General features: G+C 40.8%; 1 protein-coding gene across 4 annotated transcripts in view; it reads left to right on the top strand.

Moving 5' to 3' along the window:
- OTUD7A (OTU deubiquitinase 7A) overlaps positions 1–21,732 on the top strand; it is a 114,542-nt gene extending 92,810 nt beyond the window's left edge. For 3 of the 4 annotated variants that reach the window (XM_048317286.1, XM_048317287.1, XM_048317285.1), the window contains 5 exons: positions 3,248–3,375; positions 4,908–5,057; positions 8,560–8,674; positions 8,933–9,017; positions 10,782–21,732. In XM_048317286.1, coding sequence (XP_048173243.1) covers positions 3,248–3,375; positions 4,908–5,057; positions 8,560–8,674; positions 8,933–9,017; positions 10,782–12,212 — 1,909 coding nt within the window. In that variant the 3' untranslated portion in view covers positions 12,213–21,732. The remainder of the gene's footprint in view (positions 1–3,247; positions 3,376–4,907; positions 5,058–8,559; positions 8,675–8,932; positions 9,018–10,781) is intronic. The other variant, XM_048317288.1, reaches the window with a different exon arrangement.
- The last annotated feature ends 1,579 nt before the right edge of the window (positions 21,733–23,311 follow it).

The raw sequence follows: 23,311 nt of genomic DNA, 5'->3' as shown, positions 1-23,311 counted from the left end.
GGTTTTGGACTTGGTTTGGTATTAAGAGTGCTTTAACAGCTCTTCATACACAACTCCTGCAGCCATGCAAGACCCTCACGTTGTACAGAATTTAGTTTAGACCATTTAACAAGACTTTGCCCTAAAATGATTTTTACTTGATCTGGTGTCTGTTACAGGAGTGCTATTTCTTGTTAACTGCTCAGTCTATGCAGCAATTATAGGGTGCAGATAGAAATGGTTCATTATAACATATTTATTGATTGTTAGCTGTAGTTTCTAAAGGCTAATACTTCTTTTCATCTGGTCTATTTTCAGTTCCAGTGAAGTACTGAAGCCAAGCACAGCCAAATTGCTGTGCTGATTCAAATATGGAACTCAGAGCATTCACATTCTGTGTTTCCTTTCCTTTAGTCAATTCAAGATACCTTTTTTTCTTGAAGAATGAAAGAGAAAGTTCCACTGTGCAATTTCCTGTGTTTGAGTTGAAGCCCACTGCTGACAAACACTGTAAGGAAATCAAAGGAGAAGTTCCTTTCACTGGAAGGAAATCAAAGGAGAGGTTCCTACACCTACAGCGCTGCAGCTGTGGTTTGTGCTGGTTTTCATTTGGGGATTGTTAAGCAGGAAAATAAAGGTGTCAGAAATGGAATGGTAGCAAACTGAGCCATGAACTCAGGTGTCATTCTGATCTCCTGATTCTGGAAAATCACCAGGTTGAAGAACTTTATCCCTGTTGTTGTTTCAGTGCATCTCTGCTGTCTGAGGGCAACAATCTCTTGCTCTATGTGAATACCAAAACGAGCCCTAAACTCAGAATAGCTGTTAGAGTCTGTTGGACTGAGAATCTGGAGCTGTGTGTGGGCAAGGAAAGCAAGGTAACCATAGGGAGCTGTTAGGAGGAAACTCAAGGACATGAGAACAGATCTTGCTCAGAGTTTACAGGCGAGAGAGCAGCAGCCAGCCAGGTGGAACAGCAGGGTAGGTGACTTTCCCTTTCCAGCTTTTTGAAAGAGGTTTTCTTTCATTCCTGGCTGCAGTACAAACTGGATTTTCCATTAAGAGAGGGAGTCTCTTTGGAGTGCTGAGTAGGTGTCTGCTGTGTTTGGACTGGAGTACTAGTGGTCTCATAGGTCAGACTGAGAATTTTATTTCTATTTGTTTTTCTTTTTATTATTAATTTGCTCTTAGAATCGAGGTAATTTATTTAATCAGAGTGTTCTGGTTGAGCAGGGTTCTGCAGTGCAGATTTACATGCTCTTGTATAAGTGGATTTCATTATTTAAAGTTAGCTTTACATGAACAGAGGAATTAATTTCCATTTCTTAAATTTTCTTTGCTTCCATGTTTTATTGACAAAATTATTTTGTCCACAGTTTTCGTGGCCATGTAGCCAGCATACATAAAGATCCCTGAAAACAAGTGGAATGATTAGTGGATCAAAGGATGTGGCAGGTTGCTATGGATACTTACTAACGATGATTTTTCATTCTCATTAATCTTTAGGAAAATTCATACTGAATCCTCAGCAAGTGGCACTGAAAGAATATTAAATGGGCCACATTAATTACTGGAAGTGATGGTACAAAATTGAACATTGAAAAGGTTTCCCAGAGAAGCTGTGAACTCTTTCTCCTTGGAGGTACCCAAAGGCTGTCTGGACACAATCCAGGGCTTTGAGTGGCCCTGCTGGAGCAGGGGCTGAATAAGGCTCCCCAGAGCTCCGTTACCACCTCAGCTACTCTGATTCTGTGGCAGTGAGCAGTGGAATGTGTAACAGGAATGTGTGCCTATGATCAGAGATAGTGAATCAAGCAACATGGTGATGAGTATTGAAGAGTAAAAAAAGCCCAGTGGAAATCTGGAGTCTGTGCAGTCAGGCATGGTATCAGCTGATCAAAGGGATAGAGATCCCTCTGAATACAGCTGCATCTGGAATATGCCTTTCACTTCTAGAAACCTCATTAGCTAGGAGATGAGGAATCATTAGAGGATTTGAAGGAAAAAATTAGGACTGATAGGCTGGAAATACCAATGTGAGAAGATAGCTGGAAATCTTTCTGGCATATTGTCTTGCCAATAACATGATTCCCCTGAGTTGCTTTTGGCTGACAGATTACTCTGAGGTGACAGAATGGACTGCAAATGCTGAAAAGCTGTCACAGCCAGCTGTGGAGAAGAGTTCAGTAAGGAATACAGGAAGAAATTGCAAAATGGAGAATTTCGTTTGAACATCAGGAAAAATTTCCTGATGAGTCTGGTTTGCGGGAGGAGGGATCCAGGAAAGGAGAGGTGTCTCACTGCTTGACCAGTGAATGTGTCCTGCACCAGCCTGCTGGTGATCATTTCCATCCTGCTGTGCTCCTAGGCTGGGATGAAAGATTTTAAAGTGAAGTTCCAGGGGTGGGCTGGATGCTGTCAGATCTGTGAGAGGCTGCTGTGTTTGTCCCACACACTCTGGAGCAGTGTCCAGACGCTTTTGCTCTGTTACTGTTGTTCACATACATGGAAAGTTAACCCCAGTCAGTTCTGGAGGTTCCCTGCACAGCTGGCAGTAAGAGGACAGGTGCTGCCTCCACTTAAGAGTGTGCCTGTGCCACCTTGCCCATCTTTATTTATCAGCACTCACAAAAGCTGTGCTCTGAGTCTATTATATTCTTAAGTGGCATTTAGCAGTGAATTCCTTTACTTTTGTCTGCTTCCCACAACCCTGCCATTTTTCAGTTTTCTTCCACCTAGTTTGTTTTTGGTTCCCAGGCAGAGGCAAAGGTTTGAAATGTGGTAGTGACATTAATGACATTAAACTGGGAAAACAGAAAGGGGATTAATTGAAACCAAAAATTCATTAAAATGTTTATGCAGTCATAGAAGGGCTTCGAAATGTTCAGGTAGAGAAGTGGGGATTTTAACAGATTTATTTTTGCAGTCCATATAAAAGAATGATCCGTTTGGTAGAAAATTGACTTTATAGGTTGGATTTCTAAAGGTGCTGGGCATTTCCATCTCCTGGAAGATTGTGGGGCTGATCTAAAGTATAGTGATGCTAGTTGGAAAACTTCTTTTTTTAAATGCTGCTGTTATTTTATTTACAAAAATGCATTTTCCTTTCCATTTCTTTTTACCTACTTTAGTTATTGAAATACAGGTTTCAGAAGAGTGGGGATATAAGTGACAGTGAAGAAGCAGCAGCTGCTGGGGTGTGTTGATCCACCAAAGTCTCATGGTTGGTTCAAGCTGGTTCATAAAGTCTCACTGCTGTGTCTTCCAGAGTGGACAATGCAGAAGATCCAGTGTATGAGAGCTTGGAAGAATTCCATGTTTTTGTCTTAGCCCATATATTGAGAAGACCGATTGTTGTAGTAGCAGACACGATGTTACGAGACTCAGGGGGAGAAGGTAAGAGCTTTTATTAGAGACCTCTGCACCACTGTAAATCGAATCAATTGTAAACTGACACCAGCAAAAGACCCAGCTGTAGCATGCCAGTGTTTATGGCAGAGCTGCTGCCTTCTTCTGAAAGAAAAAAAAAGCACAGAACGATGCTCAATCCATTTCTATTAGATAAAAGTAAAAAATACAGGCTAATTATATAGCCTTGCTGAAAATCTCTTTATCCTAGATATTTGCTATTAACTTAAATAACCACCAAATTACAAACACAATACATTTCTGACTGGTCTAAGTGAACAAAGTTCTAATTTCGCCATGTTATTTTGGTGCCCCTTAAAACTCTGCAGAAATCAATCTAATATGACTTTGAAAAATTGAATTGAAATGTGTGTATCATGGATTTTTGTTTTTAATGACTCCTTTGCAGCTTCTCACTCAAAAGTTTTGAATGTTTTATTCAGTTTGCACATGTGAGTACACAAATGTTAGATCCATATGTGGAGCCAGCTGGACACTGTCTGAGCAGGACTCAGAGGATTAAATTAATCTCACTTTCTACCATGAACTAACAGAATTCTAATTCATGATAGGGTGTTACTTAATTAAGGGGGGATGTTTGGCTGATTAAAGGAGGATGTTAAGCAGGTGACGGAGTTTACAGAAATTTATTTCCACCGGAAAATACTGCGTAATTTTAGTTTCCATTGCAAATTATGAACTACAAGTAATGAATGTAGATTATTCTGTCGGTTATTGAAAAACACTCCTCAAAGACAGAGCAGTCATTGGTCACAGCCAGAACAACGGGTTCATGAGGAGAACTCATCTTGCAAATATTTCAGCAATAAAGACTCACATTTTTGTAACAAAAGGAGAAATAATTGGTTGGAAGCAAAAACATTGAGAGAATTGTCCTGCCCAAACTTGCTGTTTCCCATAGTTATATGTATAAACAAGTGTAGAATCTTTCAAAGGAAAATTCTGCCCCTCCAGATGGAGTATCCCATTCAAATTCTACTTGTCAGATTTTTTGAGTCTTTCTTTATCACTTATACATGTTTATGTACATTCAGATATATACAGTGTGTGTGATGAAATGTGTGGACTATTAACATGTTTGTAATGTTTCTTATAGAAATCTGTTAATGCAAGGCACAAGCAGAGCATGTTACCAAATGACCTGACAGTATTTACTGGTGATTATTAGAAAATAATTCTTCCTAGAAGCATTACAGGAAGGTACAACTCTGCTTACATGTGTGAGAGTCATCAAGATTTTGTTATAAGATCATAATATCTTTACTAGTAAACAATTAGAGCAAGGAAAATTATGTAAGAGCAGAAGGTTTTCCTTATTGTTCTTCATATATTTCCTGACATTTTTGTAATTAAATTTTATCTGTTGTTGTGACTGTTTTGTGCATTGATCCCCACTTTAAGCTGCTCTCCTGGAGCTCTGAAAAAACTGCAGCACAACTGTTTATACAACTCTTGTCTGTTCTTTCACATAGTTACAAAAATCTCCTTTTTCTCTGCAGCATTTGCACCAATACCATTTGGAGGAATTTATTTGCCACTTGAAGTTCTACCAAACAGATGCCATTGCTCACCTCTTGTGCTGGCCTATGATCAGGCCCATTTCTCTGCTCTTGTCTCTATGGAACAAAAAGACCAACAGAGAGAACAAGGTATGCTTTAAATACAGCAGCACTGGCATATATATTGAATACAGGTCACAAAGTACTTTCTTTTACCTGTAGGTGTATTTATCTGTCAGAAAGGAAACAGTATTCACTAAATTTCATTGCTGCATGTTTAGGAGTCTGAGTGACCTAATCACAAGACAATGGTACAGTCCATTTCTTCCTAACAACTGGAATAATATCAGCAGACTGACAGAAACCTCATTTATCTGGGGCATATCTGTCTGCCTTCATTACTCCAGGTCTTACAAGAGCAATAATGTTACAATAATGTTAAATATCCTTCTTGAGGCTAGCACTGCCTTTCTGTAGGATCTTCCTACACCTGTATTCCCATAGGAGAGGTGCTGGGAGAGAAGCCCCTACCAGATACCAAGCATGGCATCAGAAGCATTAAATACTGACTTTCATGTACAAGTTCATCCAGGTTAATTACAAGGGTCAGTGAATCAAAGTGGTGTTTGTTTTGTGTGACCTGATTGTACCTCTCTTACTGCAGGGCCTCGAATGCACAGGCTTCAGCTGTGTGGAGCAGCAGAGAGCATTTGGCATTTATTCTGGGATGAAGGGAATGCTGTAGCTTTCGCTGTCAGGCTGGTTGCTGTTGGAGACTGCAGCAGTCCAGCAGCAACCACAGCATTGCCATTGTCCTCCACGTGCTGTGACAGGAGGGAGATTGACACAGGGATGCTCCAGCAGTGCCTGGGGTTTGCACCTTGTCAGCAGAGCAGCTTTGGGACATGGCAAGGGAGAGCCAGTTGTCAAGTGTCAGCAACAACAGCACAGGGGCCACAGCACATGGGCAGCTTTTGAGCTATCAGAATGCAGCTTAGAGCTGCACCTTCTTAAAAGGAGCATCCTGGAGAGCCAGGCCATTTATAACTTGTAGTATTTATGCTCTAACCAAGTGTCAGGAGCAGCCTCTGAAGCTGTCTGCACTACCGCAGGTACATACACCCATGTTAAAGCAGCTGCTGAGCTCTCTAGTGGAGGAGACAGTATGTCTGTATTTGAGAAATATATGTGGTCAGATAAATACTGATGTGCATGCCTGAAATTCTGCTTTGGCATAGAGTCCTGTATCAGATTATTTTAAACACTACTATAAATAGATATAAAGAGAAAACATGCTAATATCCCCTTGTCTGGAGAGGATTTAAAACAGATTTTGACACTTCTTTTTACCAGCACACAGCCCCTGGCATTCTGATGGGTCACCAGGGGTGGTCTTGTTTTGAAATCCAGTGGCTGATTAAAAACTGGTAAATACTTTTGTATTCATGCAGACTCAACTGATGCAGATGTTTTGTGCCTTTGTTTATGAAAAACACAGACTAAGTCTCAACTGCCCCTAAGATTGCTTCCTTGGCCTTGGAGCTTCACACACTGCTGTGCTCAGTCCGAGTAACACTGTAAGAGGTGTGGCAGTGGTTTTAAACAGCACTGTGTCAGTCTCGGTGTCAGCAATTTGTTGTACTGGCATGTTCAGAAAGAGTTAAAGTGTTGTTCTTTTTAGATGAATTGTGGCACTTGAGGCATGAGGATGAGAGCTGGGAAGTGCTGTGACTTCCTTCACAGCACAGAAGGCAGCACACCCAGCTAGGGAATGGCAGCAAAGTTTTCACTGTGTGATTCAAACTGCGATGGACCAACTAGCGGCTGTTGCTTGTCACTTATCCCGTCTGTTGGAATTAGGGCTGGTAGACGGTTCTTGGGGTAGTGTAGTTCCAGCTAGAGAGCCACTGCCAAGTGGGACCAACACTGACCATAGCTGCAGACCCTGCTTGGGTGTCAGGGAGGTGCTGCAGGCTGTGGAGTTTGCTTTAGGAATGAATGGGATGGATCCTGTTGGCAGTTGTGACATAAAAATACTCTTCTGTCAGATACTTGGGGAAATCCTGCATTAAACCCCAGTAAAACGAGGGCTTACACCAGAGGGTGTTAAAAGTGTATTCGTCACATCTGCTGTACATTTGTGCTGCTCCCGTGCCCCAGGACCTTGCAGTACGCTGTATTCTGAACTGTAGACTCAGACTCCCTGCTTATGCCCCCCGAGTTTCCCTCAGGAGCTCCGATCCCGTGCAGTTTTTGTGTCCATGCCGCTAGCTTTGGGAAGCGGCGCTAGCGGGGCCGGGTTTGCGGTTCAGCCCGGGCAGAGCGCGGCATTTCCTGGCGCGGCCGGCAGGGGGCAGCGCCCGCGGGATTTGGGCCGCTTTGGGCCTTTCTGGGCAGTTCCGCGAGCGGCGACGGCTGAGCCGGGAGCGGCCCCGCCCGCAGCCACGCGGCCAGCGAGCCGCTACGGCTGCTGGGGCGGGGGCAGTGCGTGACCGAAACGCTGTCCCTGCGCTCTGACAGCGGGTGGGTTGCTGGACTGCAGAAAGGGTACGAACAGGTTATAACCTCTAGTGCGGGCAGGTTTCAGTAACTGAGTGCCATGATGTTTGGGTGGCTTCTCCAGGTTTCATTGCCCTTGGATTGTCTGGAATGAATACCCAGGGCAAGTCCTGAAGGGTTCTAGTGCAGAAAGGTAAATGCCTTGATTGGCTGTCAGAGGAGCAGCAGTGATCTGCACCACGCCGAGGATCTTACCCAGGCCCTCAATAGCTTTTACTTGTTTTCCTAATCAAATGGAAGCGAGTTGGTGGCTTTAATTAAAGCTGACATTGCTTTTTTTCTTAGTTTCTTGCTGGTGATGAATGATAGACACTCTGTGACATTTGAGTGTGGTCCCTGCGTGCTGAGTATAAAGCAGAGTCATTAAGAGGCAGAGTGCTGAGGTTTGACACAGAGTCATTAGGGCAGAGCCCGAGCAGAGAGGGGAAAGAGCAGAAGAGCAAAACTCTGCTGGGCAGCAATGCTAGGCTGTAAGAGCAGTAATGGCCTTTGCACTGCACTCACTCAGAGGCCTCAAACTGACCTCCTAACCCATATATATATGGTGATCTCTGCCCTTCAATTATGTTAATTCAGTTTGAATCTAAAATCACTGTAGCTGCCTCTTGCTTTGTTTCTTAATGCCGATATAAATATATTTTTATTTCTTTGACAGTACAAAGGTACTAAACTAAAGAGACAAAATAATTAACAAACACATGAATCTCTGACTCTGAGAGATAGGCAGGAATATTGCAATTTTTTATTGCTTTCTGCTATTCTAATGGCTCTGTCTCCAGGAAATATTGATTGTGTAGTACAAATGGCCATGTGGCTCTCTCCAGAGGTCTCCCCTCCTCCACAGGTGACTATCGTTCACTCCAGGAGCAATCAGTGTATTAACCTCTCCCTCTTCTCTTTCATTGCACAAATACAAAAACAGGCAAATGGAGCCCAGTATAAATCATTTGTGGTGCTCTGGATGAGGCAATTCTGCAGCACACTCAAATTCTGCCCTTCTTGAAGCAGCGATTCTGCTTTTCACAGCTGAGTCTTTTCTTCTTTTTGTCATTTTTGTTCCCCCACCCCAATCCTTGTTTCTTCTCTGCTTCAGCGGTGATCCCCCTGACTGACTCTGAACACAAGTTACTGCCTTTGCACTTTGCGGTCGATCCTGGGAAGGACTGGGAGTGGGGAAAAGATGACAATGATAACACCAGACTGGCCAAGTAAGACCTGTAACTTCAGTGTAACTTCTGTAACTTCAGTGTTAAGCAGTGAAATGTCTTGAAGCATACCTGGTTGGAGTACTGGGAGAACTGCTAACAGTGAGGGCTTGGTTCATGTGCTCTGGTTACATGGCAGAAGACACGGGGAGGTCTTCAGCTGACCATCACAATCAGGCTGCTGTTACATCTCTCCCTGTTATGGAGTACTGCTTTTTCTTTCAGGCTTTTTGACTGTTTGTTTTCTTTTTTCACCTTTAGTTTGATTCTGTCTCTTGAGGCAAAGCTTAATCTTCTGCACAGCTACATGAATGTAACCTGGATCCGCATCCCATCTGAGACGCGGGTAAGGTAAACTTCCCCCTTGGTCCTACAGCATGGCAGATATAAGGCACAGTAGGATAGGCTGCCTGCAAACACCTCAGTGTCCTGGCAGCAGGGACAGTCACTCATGGCTCACTGATGCCAATCAGGCTTACAGATTTATCTGGTTGATTTAATAACACTGTTGCTTGTACAATTTTTGCTGAAATGTGTCTTTTATCTTAATTTTTCTGTTACATATTTCAGTAGTCTGTAGTTTAAAGAAACCTTTTCTCATAATTTTCTCAGAACCTTGTCTTGCTCTCCTGATGCCACTGTTAGGTCACCAATTTCTTTCTGAGAATGCATTTGTACCCATGGACAGCTCCCAGTTCAGAGTGGCTGACAAAAGGCCAGACTGGCACTGAACTGGAGCCTGCCTCTTCCAGAGAGCTGTTTTAGAACCATGCCCAGCTGGCACCAAGTCAGCTATAAATTTCTCTGCAAATTGCATTGGATAGGTGGAGGGGTTGGGCTGGAGCAAAAGGTTGCTAGGAGAGGATGGAGGTAACAGCCTACACAGATGGGGTTTGAACAGAGCAACAGAATGGAAAAGGAGAAGGTATTTTTACAAGCTGCAAAAGGGGAAAAATCCATTTTTCTTCAGTTTCTACAGTAGTAGCTACCACATCAGAAAAAAGAGAGTCAAAATGGTCCTGCAGTTGTAAGTGGTGAGCCCTTGTGAAATCTGGGTTACCTCTCCCTGCTCATATTTGCTCCATGAGCACGGTCAGGTCACGGCAGCACTTTCACCTCTGCTCCATGGGAATAACACCTCTGCTCCCTACTGAGTGTTGGTTCCTGGGAGAGAGGACATGGAAGTACCCAGGGACAGAGGCAGGCAGGTATCTATACGAGAAATATATAAATGTACAGAGCTTAACCCTCCCCGTGTCCTTGTAGTTAGTTGTTTCATATTTATCTCTAGCAGATTTTAGCTTCATGGTGCTTGAAAGCAAGGCTGTTAGCAGGAGTAAATGAACAGAGTCCCATTTTAAATTACCCTAGGATCCATGTTACTGCATTTTCAAGAAAGGTGTTTTATCATGTTACCTAAAATATAAAGTGGAACTCAGACTTGTGACCCATTTTATCTGCATTGCCTTTCCAAGAAATATGAATACACATCATTGTATTCCTCAGCCTACTTGCTTGAGTTTAATGTCTGATATTTCAGATGAGGTGTTTAGCTCTGGTACATCGTACCTTTGATTTTCATGCTCCAGAGACCTGAATAAATAAAAAGTGAATTTAAATAAGCTGAGTTTTGAACATAATCAATTTTGAAATATTGCTGTACACAGGTTTGTGTGCTGTATCCCACTCACAGCTTTCAGCAGCAGCTCCTTCCCCTTCCATCGCATCCTGCCCAGCTCCTTTCCCACTGGCTGAGGGACAGCCTGCACTGCTGATCCTCCCTGTCCTGGCTCACCAGGGCAGGAGGGGACTCGCTTCCCCCCGTGACTCAGACACTGACTTTCACAGAGCCTCTGAGTGACTGATCTTTATTCTACAAATGTGCCTGAAATGAGCCAAAAGCTACTGTAGGAACAAGCAAAATACATAGTAAGCACAGCCAGAAGAGCTTTATTTAGTGATGAAACCAGGCAAAAATGTCAGTGCATAAATTAAAACATATATTTAAAATCAACATCAAAATCTGTATTGAATTTGGGGTGGGTATTTTGGCACCAGTTCTTATATGAAACTGATTTTGCTGTATCTAATTATAATTCCTTTTCCATAGCAGGCCCCTTTGGCTCAACCGGAATCCCCTACAGCTTCAGCTGGAGAAGACGTGCAGTCTCTGGCTGATTCAATGGACTCAGACCGAGATTCCATCTGTAGTAATTCCAATGGCAATAATGGCAAAAACGGTAAAGAAAAAGAAAAGGACAAACAAAGGAAGGATAAAGACAAAACCAGGACGGATTCAGTTGCCAATAAAATAGGAAGCCTCAGTAAAACCCTGGGAATTAAACTGAAAAAGAACATGGGTGGTCTTGGAGGTCTGGTGCATGGGAAGATGAGCAGAGCCAATTCAGGGAATGGAAAAAATGGTGACGCAGTAGAGAAAGTCAAAGAGAAGAAGTCCAAGTCTCGCAAAGGGAGCAAAGAGGAATCTGGACAGTCTGCAAGCACATCTCCGTCTGAAAAGACCACTCCATCTCCGACTGACAGAGCCAGCAGTTCCCCCACTGAAAAGGTGAACACTAAACCCTTCTCTGACAAGCAGTCTGACCCATGGAAGTACAGCACGGATGTGAAACTCAGCCTAAATATTTTGAGAGCTGCCATGCAGGGTGAACGAAAGTTTATTTTTGCTGGCCTTCTTTTGACCAGTCACAGGCATCAGTTCCACGAGGAGATGATCGGCTATTACCTGAGCAGTGCCCAGGAGCGCTTCAATGCAGAACAGGAACAGAAAAGAAAGGAAGCTGAGAAAAAGGCTGCACTGAATGGCTCCTCTAGTAGGAAACTGGAGCCAGAAGCATTTTCAAAAGAAAAATTAGAACCATCTCCTCAGGATAGGGCATCACCCGTCTTGCCTCAAAGCCATACAACTCAACTGGTTTTAAAATTTAAAGACCGCACTAGTCCCACTCCTGGGTCCTTTTCTTCCCCTAGTAACGGTGCCAAGAAAAGCGGCCCCATCCCGGTGTCTGCCCACTATAGCCATACCCCACCTGTTCAAAGGCAAAGTGTCATCCATTTGCATGACGTCAACTCCAAGCCATCGAGCTTCCAGGACGATACCTACAAGCCAGTGGTTGGCACCCTGAAAACCTGTGCCACCTACCCTCAGCAGAACAGATCCCTGTCCTCGCAGAGCTACAGCCCCGCGCGGCTGCCTGGGATGCGCACGGTGAACACGGTGGAGTCGCTGAGCTACGCCAGGCCTGCCGAACACAAGTCCCAGACCTACACAAACGGCTTCAACACCGGGGACATCAGAGACTGCTTAGAGTACGCTGATGAGGACGCTCCTCAGACCTGGCTGAACGATAAAAACCAAGGCAGAAGCACAGTTTGCCCAATATATTCCATCCAGCAGAACCGCTGTAAGAAGGAGAACTGTTCCTTCTATGGTCGTCCTGAGACTGAAAATTACTGTTCCTACTGCTACAAAGAGGAGTTAAAGCGCAGGGAGAGGGACAGCAAAGGACACAGGCATTGAGGATTCTTCCGTGACTACTTAGTTTTACCATTTTCTTACTTACAAAGTAAACAGTGTTGGATTGCAGTAAAAGGAATCCTTAAAAAGAGAATAAAGGATTGATGAGTAAATAGTGTCTAGCTCTTCGCTTTTCCGAGGCAATGACGAAATAATAGGATTAATTTATCATAAAAAAATATTCTTTTCCATTTTGTCAGTGTCTTTTTTACATATACTGGTAAGCTGAAGGGTTGTTTACTCCTTTGTCAGTGCTGTGTATATGTTTGGTCAAAAATTTACTAATGGTGCCTGAATTTACACTGACATCACTCAGGTAGTAGAATGATAGGGGAAAGTCATACTAGTGAAGATGTGGTGTTGTAGTAGGGTAGCATCTGCCTTGCAGACATTTGAAATGATATAGCTATTATTGAGAGTATTTTTTCCTCAGTAAAACCTAAATTTTTCATAGCCTTTTTTTTCAGGAGGGTAGTGATTTTGCATACTGAACATTTTTAACATGGCGGCATATTGCATTGTTACTAATGTTTGTACTTATTTCAGTCTGAAATGGAATGTTTCTGGAAAAATGGGAGTGAAAGGTCTGAATTCATGAGGGCTGTAGCTCTCCCTAACTTTAAGTTCTGACCAATTATTTCTAAATTTTTATTTAAAAAAAAAAATAGATTTGAGTCAGTTTTATTTGCACTGAGTTTTAAAACAGGTTTTGTAAGAAAATTCATAATGACTTCGTGTCCCCAAGCCCCTCACACAGTATAGTTTTGTGCACCTGAATTTCAGAGGTATTTTTGTTGCTGTTAAACTGCAGAGAAATATTAAAATAAAATTAAAGTATTAAAAAATTATTAGATATGAAAAATTTGATGACAAGCTAGGAAATTTAGGATCATTTTAGATCTGAGCTGCTTGCCAAAACAAATGTAATGCATTAGTTTATTCCCTTAGCTAGTGCACAAATCTAATAATTATTTACATATTCCTTCTCGACATTATTGAGTGGTAATTATTGCAAATGTAACTACTTGAGCCGTATCTTGAAGACTGTTGGCTCCACCTCTTTTCAAGTCTTCTACTAGAGTGAGTCATCTCCCCACAGGAGGTTCCCAGATGGCTGTAAAATACCTCGAGCAGGAATGGCAGCTCCTAGCACAGATTTGCACAAGTCTGAGATCCAAATATTTACGTAAGTGTTTGCAATACTTTTGAAAATAAAACTTTGCTCACAGAAACATTTCTGCAAAGCAGACACCGCAGATACTGTTGAAGTAGATGGATGACATGAGGAAGTTTTCTGGGACACAGGACTGGGTTTGCACCCCTCCACCATCAGCTGGCAGAATGTAGTAACAGGAGCTCTTTGGTGGTGTTAGGCTTGTGAACACTGGCTCATTTTAAGAGCTAATTTTGCAGAACAGGTAAAGTACTGCCTTCAGGACTGCTGACTGCCACCTCAAGGTGCAGAACAGGAGTTCTGCCTTCCTCATTAAGGAATAACACTTTTCTGGCCCACACAGGAAAGATTCTTTGCCAAAGAGTCTTTGTTTCTGATTATTTTTCTGCTGCAGCCCAATTTTAATTTTTGACATGGGTGGTGGCACCATTTCACTTGCATACAGTTAATCCTAATTAACCCTGAAACCAAGCCTAAAGTCGCCTGTGAAAAAAGATGCACAAGATTCTGCTGCCATGTCCTGGCTTTCAGAAGAAGCACATGAGCTTTTTCCAGTGTTCCAAATTGGTAGAACTGAGCGCATACTTAAAATTGACCATATTTTTAGGTTTTCTCCTGAATGGGAGGTTTCAAAATAAGTCCCTTGGCCACTTCTTATAAAAAGTTAGGATCTTTGCCATGTTAGCTGTTCCATGAATCCAGACCTGTACTTCATATTCCTTGCTGTATACTGAGCATGCACTGAATCTTACTGAACTTGCATTCCTTCATAAAAGGGAAATACTGGTGTGTATTAAAGCTCCATGTGACTTCTGTCCTTAAGGTAAGCATCTTCCAAATCCCGCGTCTCCTGTTGCATACACTGGTAAGCAGTGTCCTGTTTTGCTTTGCTGTTGTGATTATTACATTTGAGTTCTAATTGTCAAAGAAAACTGGGATTGCAAATTGTGCTAAAACAAGCCAGACTATGTTAAAAGACATTAAATATACTTGATTGTATTTGCTGCTGAAACTGCGAAAACTGGCGGGATAAAACTTCCAAGAAAAACAGAAATATTTAAGAATTCTTAGGGCATCAGACTAGCAGTAGGGTGTGATACTCTGAGAATCATTTCTGTGTAAAGTTGTGCTTAAGAAATACTACATTAACAACAAACCACACCAGCCCATATATTTAAGTAAGTTACATCCTTTCTGAATGAGGAAAAAAGCAGTACATCTGTAAAAATAAGCAATTACCATGAGATTTTGTTGTTTCCTATTTTCATAGGATTTGTTTCTCAGCATTGCTCACTTTAAAATACCTGTTGTATGAAATACTGACAGAACACTTTTTAGTTGTGCCTATTTCCTTAAAATCTTTTTGTTGGGATATCTTTGAATAATTTTCTAATTGCTGTTTTCTTTTAGAGTTTTCTTCAAACATCCCATGATTCTGTTGTCCCTTGAAAGGAAGTTGCAGGCCTACAATGCAATTTGGCAGTTAAAATCTTCACCTCTTTTCCCAGTAGTTGTCCTTTTTTTCCGGATAAGTAATACTGGGGGGTGGGGAGGTTTCACCTTTCTATTTCTGGGCTATTTCTGGCAGTTGTGCCATAGCTGGCATTAAAGAGACCAAACATGCAGAAACTGTGTCCCCTCCTGAAGAAGTGTTGTTCCATTAAAAGAAGACTGTAGCTATAAAAGAAAATTTTCTACCTGTTTTTTTAGAGAGAATTCCCAACTGCTCATGAGTTGCATTCACCAGCACTGAAAGAAATTGTGTCGTTCCTTAGCTATATGTTAGAGGTAATTACCTTCATATGTATTCTTCTGTTTACTACATGCTCTTTTGGGTTATTTTTCCTGACAATTGGAAGTGTATGCACTCCACAGGCCAGCTGGCCCTGTGCCTGACCTGCTCTCTCTACACCCTCCAGAGCTGAAGAGTTCCCACGTAGTCCCAGAAGTACAGAAATCAGCTTTGCACTGGGGGGACCCTGCTCATTCCTTCTGTTAGCTCGAGTGGCTGCAATGCACACACCCATTTTTGCATTTGTATGTGCTTTTTTCCCATCTCTCCTAGATAGTGATTCAACATTTATCACTGTAGTCCAGATTTCAGCAGTACAGAGTAAATACTAGGTAGGCTACACCTTCCCAGAATGGATCCAAAATCACCAGGAGATATTTAAGTTGGGGGAAACTGGAATTCTTTTAAAGTGTGAATGTGCAATTTTTCTAATTTAAAAAAGGCTTGAACCTATTATGCTTTTTTTTTCTTTGTTCTAAACTCTGATGCAAAGGTCTGTTTGTAACAGAGAATGCCTGTGATACGTAATGGGTTTCAGTCATGCTTTATATTAAAGTTCCATTTAAAATGCTTTATAAAGAGTTAATAAACCACTGTTAGAGTTTACAAATATATTTTCAGAGGTAGGTATCAATTATAGCATATGGCTAACAAGCAGCTCGTTCAGAAGAAGGTTTTGTAGGTTATCAAAAGTAACTTCAGATTTTGGGTTTTAAAACAGTTGGTGAACTTTTTGTTCTAAAAATGCAACGGCAATATTGTCCCAGCTTTCTTTAGCAATTAGCTGCTTCTTCCTAAGTCAAAGGTAACATTAGGAGCATCAGTAAAAGAAAGATGCTGTACTTGAAAAGTTTTGTGTTGCTTGTGTCTTAAGAAGTCTAAGCAGGCCAAGTGGAGCCTTCAGTTGTCTTTGTGGAGCTGTGAGCTGAGGTGTGAGCAGTGGTGCCTGGCCCGGAAAGCGCTGGGGACACGCTGCACAGGCCCTGTGTGACACCTGGCTGCAGTGTCCACTCCTCGCACAGAGGCACATTCAGGGTCAGCTACTTCTCGGGTGATGAATGTGTAGATAGCAAAAATGCACAGCACAGATCTGACAAAATACTGCCCTCCACCTCCCCGATTCTGAAACAGCTACACTGGTGCTCTCCTTTGCCAATGTGAATGGTCTCCCTGACAGCAAGGAGACTGCTTATCTTCAGAAACGTTCAGCAAGTGTTAAGGAAAAGATTAAATGTTTTTGATCAAGGCCTGAGCCTTTGGCAGTGTCTGTTCCACACAGGCTGTCTGATGTTATTCTTTCAAGGAGAGAATTGATGAGAATTTTGCTTGAGGAGTAGAGGGAAGCCTTAGGCCTCTTTGGGCTACATTTGCTGTCTTCTGTAATGTGTGGACAGAATCCTATTAGTACTGGGGGCCTTAAATCAGGTGCTTCATTGACACTTAAAATATTGCAAACTGGGCACAAAAGTAAAGTACAAGCTAGTGAAGGGGGTAAGGTCTTCATAACACTGTGAGTGTTTTGCACAGGTGGAAACCCATATGTTAATAGAAACCATGATAATCTCAGATAAACATAGGTACAGAGAAGCAAAATAACTGATGCTGATTGTAGATGGCTTTTCATCTTAGTGTATTTTAAGTCTGTCAGTGTATGTGAAGAGTATTTGTTTTAGAGAATGGCAGCTTATGTGGAGGATCACCAAACTATAGCATAGAAATGAAATTATTTCAGTAACAGATACTAATATCTATTTTAATTTGCACATGGATTTCCAGTGTATATGACTAAAATATTATATTGTTAAAAACGAGAGAAAAACAACACAAAGGTGTTTGTAAGTATGTTCTATTTGTAGACTTAAGGCTGTATTATGTTGGAATTTTACAAGCCAAGTTTAAATTGTAATATAGAAATTATTTTTATATTATTTTCAAAATATGCTACAGAGCAATATTTTGCGCCTTTATTATAAACAGGGTCATCATTTTAAGTAGGTTACTTTCAGAAATGCTGGTAGAAATTAACCATGAAAAGAAAGCCTTGTAAATGTACTTGTTGTTTCTAACTGCTCTGTCTGTTGTGCACATCTGTATCTAATGTGAGTTGAATATACAATTTTTTTTTAAATTGAAGAGCTTTAAATTTTTCTTTAGATATTTTGGTACAACACTGTTCCTCTCTATTTAATTCTTCTCTTCCAGTCCTTGCCAATAGCCCCTTTTATAAGCAGCTTCTGAATAAACATTCATCTGGAAAATTTCCTTACTAAATGAAACATTTCTGCACAGATATTAATTGACTTGGGACATTCTTAATATACACCCTGAACCCATTGGAGTAGGATTGGTTTGCTTTTTTTTTTTTTTTTTAAAAAAAGAGAATCAGCTATTTATTATTCATTCAGAATGAAAATCGAGAATGAATAACCCATGCAATCATTTAGCATCTCGGGGAAAAAAGTCACTCTAGATCATAGAAATGTCATCCCTAATTGCTAGATACATCCTCTTTAATATGTATCAAATATGCATTAGCTTCTTGCAGATTGAAGTGTTCAGATTTTATTTCTTCATAGTTCTTTGTACTGTACATATCAATTACTGATGAACTGTGCAAAAAAAAGGCATCACAAACTAATGCATATGTTAAATTAGAAGTCTGTGTATTTTTTTAAATTCCCTAACTTTTGTGGTTTAGTTTGTTGGGATTTGTTTGTTTGTTTAAGAATTACTATTAAAGTATGTACTGCAACCAGAATTTTCAAATCTGGATGCCTAATGATGGTGCATCTGGGCTTCTCCTGATCAATAGGCTGGTTTTAAGGTGTACTGAGCATCAATTTCTGTGAGAAGAAAATCTCCCTCTTCAGAAAATCAAGTGAGTGTTATTCTAATGCGTATTCAGGTCTTTTCTTTATTAACACTCTACACTTCAGTTAATGGAATTTATATTTTATCTTTAGTGATTTTCCATGTGTGAACAAATAATTGGGCTTATTCATAAGTTATTATTTGAGTGTGGAGAGACTTGCCTCATACCAAAACACCATATAATTGTTTAACTGTTGCATTCTTAATGGAGCTCTTGTATTCCCCTGTTGGAGTGGAGAAATAAGACCTTATTTTTTCCTTGGGTATCATGATCCTGTTATTTTGTCTGGTTGGGTTTTTCCTCCCAAGTGAATATGCTGTTCTGGTTGCTGGTTTCTCTCCCATTACCTGAATGCCTGTACTGTACCAAGAGAATTGAAATGGCTGATGCACATTTGCACTGTGGAACAGGCCATGTGGGTAAAAGCCACCGTGCTCCAAACAGCCTTAAAATTACGACTCTCTGGGGACTGAGAGTCACTTAACTGGATGCAGCCTCTGTCCTACTTCCTCATTTAACCATGACTGTAGGACACTCAAGCCTGCTGTAGTCTGTGTGTCTCTAGACATATTCATCTAAATACCCTGTAATCTTAACAGAAAATTTTCTTTTAAAAATTTTGACTCTGATAAGTGTTAGTGTCACTGTCAGGAAACCTTAGTCAAAAGAGGAGATGGAGTAAAGAGAGATAATCGTAGCTAGTGGAGTAACCAGGGCGCCAAAATACTAAAGGGAGGGAAAATAATTAACATGTATCAAAACCTATTTCCTGTCAAGACTGTAAGTTTGGAAAAATTTCCTGTATTCTGGGAAAACAGAGAAATGTTTTTGCCATTCATCTCTGCATCTAATGTAGCCTCTTACTTTGTTGCAGAGGTTTTCTATTCGGGAGTAAGGGAGAAAAGGAACTTCTCTTCCCTTCTTAAAGCAAATTCTATTGGAAGAATCATCTGAGATTGGAAAAATATGATCCAGTGTTGGAACTAAACAGTGCCTAGCTCCCATGTGCATTGTGTACTTCATTTTTCCCCTTCCAAACACGATTTCTTTAGAAAGAGAAGGAGAGGGAAGTTTAAAGATTAAGCTTGTATGTTAATTATCCAGTTCTTCCTTTTTTCACATGTGGAATCTATATAAACATGAACATGGAATTACACTGGAGTTGCACTTCCCCTGCTGAAAGGTAAAAGCCACCTTTGAAGGTAAATTCCATGTAATTGCTTTGCCACAGAGTAAAATTAGAACCCCTTGGGACAGAAGCCTGACAGCATGTCAGGAGCCTGAGAGCCATAGCCACCATAGCTGAAACAGCAGCTCTTGGTCATTCTTGCTTTTACCACAGATGCAGTTCATTCTGGCCCATGGTGTCTGAATAGTATCTTTGTAGTAAAGATGAAGTGGAATGCTGCCTTGTTGCCATTTGCTTCCAGGTTTGAGTAATGAAAAGCCTCTTGCCCATGCTTTTGGTTAAAATGTGCAGGAGATGCAGCAGCAGAATGTGGCATCTCAGGCTCAGAGAATGCCCATCTCCTTTAAATGGCCTTTGCAATCAGGTATGAATTGAAATACAGCCATGTGGGTGTGACAGAAGCACTCTCATCTCAACTTTGCAAATTGTGTGCACTTTTAATACTAACAAAAATTAGGCAATGGTTTTATTGTTTATTTTCTTAAGATCCTGAGTACTGTAAATACAGTCTTCGTATAGTGCACAGTGTGTGTACAGTACAGAAATGCTTTTCCCTCGGAGCCGCTCGGAGAGCTTTGCATGCACATGGTGCCCAACTCTGCCCACTCACCATAACCAAGGAGAACAAACAGGATTTAGGCCTAGACTAAATAATGGATGAAATTAGCCACATAGACCTAAACAGCTGTGAGTTCCCAACCCTGGTGTTGTAGGCCAGCTTTGTATAAAACTCCATCCCAATGATTGAGATTAGGTTTGTGCTCCTTCCTGGGGAGGAGTAATTACTTCTGTGTCTTTTCCAAGCCCATTGCTCTTAGTCTCTAACTCCTGTGTTTGTAAAGTTCCAGCTTAGCATGATTCAGCTAGGAAGCAGTTTTTAAAATCTGCATAGAGCTCTTGTTTTCTTTTTGGAATCCATCTCGAGTTTTACTTTGCATTCAATTTTAAGACATAAAATATTGTTATGAACTTTTCACAATGCCTTGAAGTTGTCTCTTGTGGGGCTGAAAGACTTTGTTCTCCTTGGGAGGCCTTGTTCTTCCTTATTGATTCTTGTGACTAACATTTTTGTATGGAAAAAGCTGAATGAACCATTGAAAGTATCACTGCTGTTTACATGAATTCTGCTATTTGGTACACTTTGTGTTGTTAAAACCCAATGCCTCTCAGACATGGGCAAAGCTTGAAGGACAGTCTGAAGTATTGTATACAAAAGGTATATGTAGTTAATTCATCATAACTCTACTGTTGCTATTGTACAATATGCCCCCCCAAATTGTTTGTACATCTTCTTTCCTATTGCTAACTTTTTTTTTGTCTTCTCCTTTCTTAAATTCTACAACTCTTTGTCCTTAAAGACTGTGATAGATTTTCCAATAAAGATTTGGCTTTCTCAGTTCAGGTTGCATATAGGAGTGGCTTGTCCCCCAAAACAAGAACTAAAGTAACACAGATATCACACCCTTGGCTTAGAGAAGTTTATTTACTCATTAACTGAGAGTCGCTGTTCAATTATAACCAAAGCTAATTATATAAAGTTTAAAATATCAAGACTGGTAATGTGACTCTATCTAATAACCTGGTAAACTCAGCATTTTTAACCCATAGAAATGTACAATAAATGTATTTGTACTTGAAGTCTGTATTTCAAAGAAAGAAAGTAGTTGGCTCTCACTGGGGCTTAAGAAAATGTTAATAAGGAATAAGTAAGTCTCATTGATTTTGGTTGGCTGAGAATTCAACTTCTTCATAGTCTTACCACCCTTCTCATTTTTCAGTCTGAGTTTCTTGTTGCCTTCTATAAGTTTATACGCTTTTAGTAAATATTGATTTAGGCTTTCAATAAACTATGTAATAGAAACTACAGAAATTTATTTAAAGCTGAAATTATTTTTCAGGTTTCTTGTTTGACCATTTTCAGGCAAAAAGGAATTAATTTATCTTTTCCCATTTCCCCTCCCTATTCATAATTTCAAAACACAATTGGTTGCAGTCACTTTTGTCTGCAAAAGAAAACAATTGATCATTTTTAAGCTGACTGCCATATTATTTAAATCCACTGTTCAAAAGAAACAGGAGCATTAATTAACATTAAAGAATAACGAACATTTCTTGTTGTGAAAAGTGTGAGTTCTTGAGAGCCTTTTCTACATGCAGTTTTCATTCAAATTCAATTTACATGTCATTTTTAATCAGATCCATACTTTGACAAAGATGTGTAAGAGCTGTTTTTAGCAGTTGGATTGTTACTTTGTAAAGTATTAAAGCACTAAACCAATTTTTGCAATAGGTAGTAAAACTTGCTTTTGTTTTGAAAAACTTCCAGTTATAATTGTCGCACTTTTTATAGCAGAACTGTATTTAATTTCTTTCTTTTATGAAAGATTACTCAAAGTAACTGATAGCTCTGTAATCTGTGTCAATTGGCTTCTCCATTATTTGAATCTGAGAGAAGCTACAATGCCTATTCAATAAAATTAACTTATTTCTAAAGTACCTGTTTGCTTGAATTCTTGTTTGTGCTTTCTGTGTGCTCTCTCAGGGTGATGCTGGACAGACCCCGAAGCCCAGGGAAGAAGCAGGGACAAAGATAAGGGGCTGCTGCAAACCTGGGGGAGGGGGCAGTTGGCTCAGCACAACCTTATGTGCTGCTGCCATAAAGTGCATTTAAATAAAAAATTTAATCCCTTTCCCAAAACTCCACCTAACTTGGTGGAGTTTTGGGAAACTTGCTGAGATCAAGCTGTTTGTAACTGTTACCTCAGAGGAAACAAAACGAAAGTAGTTCAAGCAGCCTAACATTGCTATAAACCTCAGATCAAGAACAAGTACAAGTCCTGTGGGAAAGATTTAGTTTCTCTTACCTGTTGTAGAGGCTGATTCTCCCTTGTCTAATTTCAGTATACATCAGAAATGGTGACAATGGAATTGCACCGCTGAAAAGCATCTGAATCACAGTTACCCAGAGCAGGGACACACTGGAAATGGAGAGGGCATTGCAGGGGCTGCCCCTTGAGGGCAGTAATTGCAGGAAAAAGGCCAGGGATAGCTTGAGTGAAGAACTTAAGAGGGGCAAAAGGATCCTGAAATGGAAGTAGAAGCTGTGGCTGACATGCCAGCCATGTGCCTCCTAGGAGGGATGATGAAGGCCTCTTCAAGGAGAAGGACTTAGAGGGCTACAGTGGGACCTGATAATAATGGTTTACAGGACTGCTAAAAAGCTAATCAAAACTCAGCACTAAAAAGTGCTGTGAATCTAAGACAAAAAAAAAAAAAACAAAAATATTATTATTATTATTCCTGTAACTATAGTATTTGCCCAAATGTTTAGCTATTTGCAGCGTAGGAGAAATCTGTTTGCTGAAGCAAAGGCCAAGGCAGTTACCTGAGCTCCCTGAGCTGGAGAAATTCCTAAAGGATTCCTGCCCTCCCTCTGCTGTGCCCCATTTGATGCTTGCAAAATACTGTCTTTCTGCACAGAAAAATGTTAAGTCAGTGTGTTCACTCAAGAAGGTCACAGAACCATCAGAACAGAAAAGCCATATGTCTCAGTGCTGTCCAGAACAATGCTGAATTTACTTTCTTCATTCTCCAGGACTTCAGGATGCCTGCAAAGGCTGAAAACTGTTGGAGTGACTGGAATGAAAGGATGGCAGACCCAAGCATCCACGCCTCTTCCAAAAGATTCAACAGCCTGTAAGTTGTGGTATGGTCAAGTTTCTTTGAAATGTGACATTAGAACCCAGACCTCATCTGCCAATTATGATAAAAAACTTAGATCGTTTGAGGAGGAAGGAGGTGGAGCAAATGGCAATGGCTAGTGAAGGACCCAGCTATTAATACATTTTAATTAGTAAGTAAAAAAACAAACTGACATATAACTTGTTCTGATAATTTTCCTTCTGGATGCTAGCTGGGTTTGAATACAGTACCCAGACACTTTCTAGAAGGCTGGTTAATGTGTTACCAAGTGTGTTATAAATTTGCCATTTGAACTAAAGAGTTTGTGGGGTTGAGAGTGGGACACATCCAAGAAGGAAGATGGCTTTTAGCCAGGGCTGTGCTTATAGGCAAC

This window comes from Corvus hawaiiensis, chromosome 13 (genome assembly GCF_020740725.1).
Source record: "Corvus hawaiiensis isolate bCorHaw1 chromosome 13, bCorHaw1.pri.cur, whole genome shotgun sequence".
Classification (NCBI taxonomy): Eukaryota; Metazoa; Chordata; class Aves; order Passeriformes; family Corvidae; genus Corvus; species Corvus hawaiiensis.
Note: the sequence above shows the minus strand (reverse complement) of the source record. Positions and strands in the feature narration are given on the sequence as shown.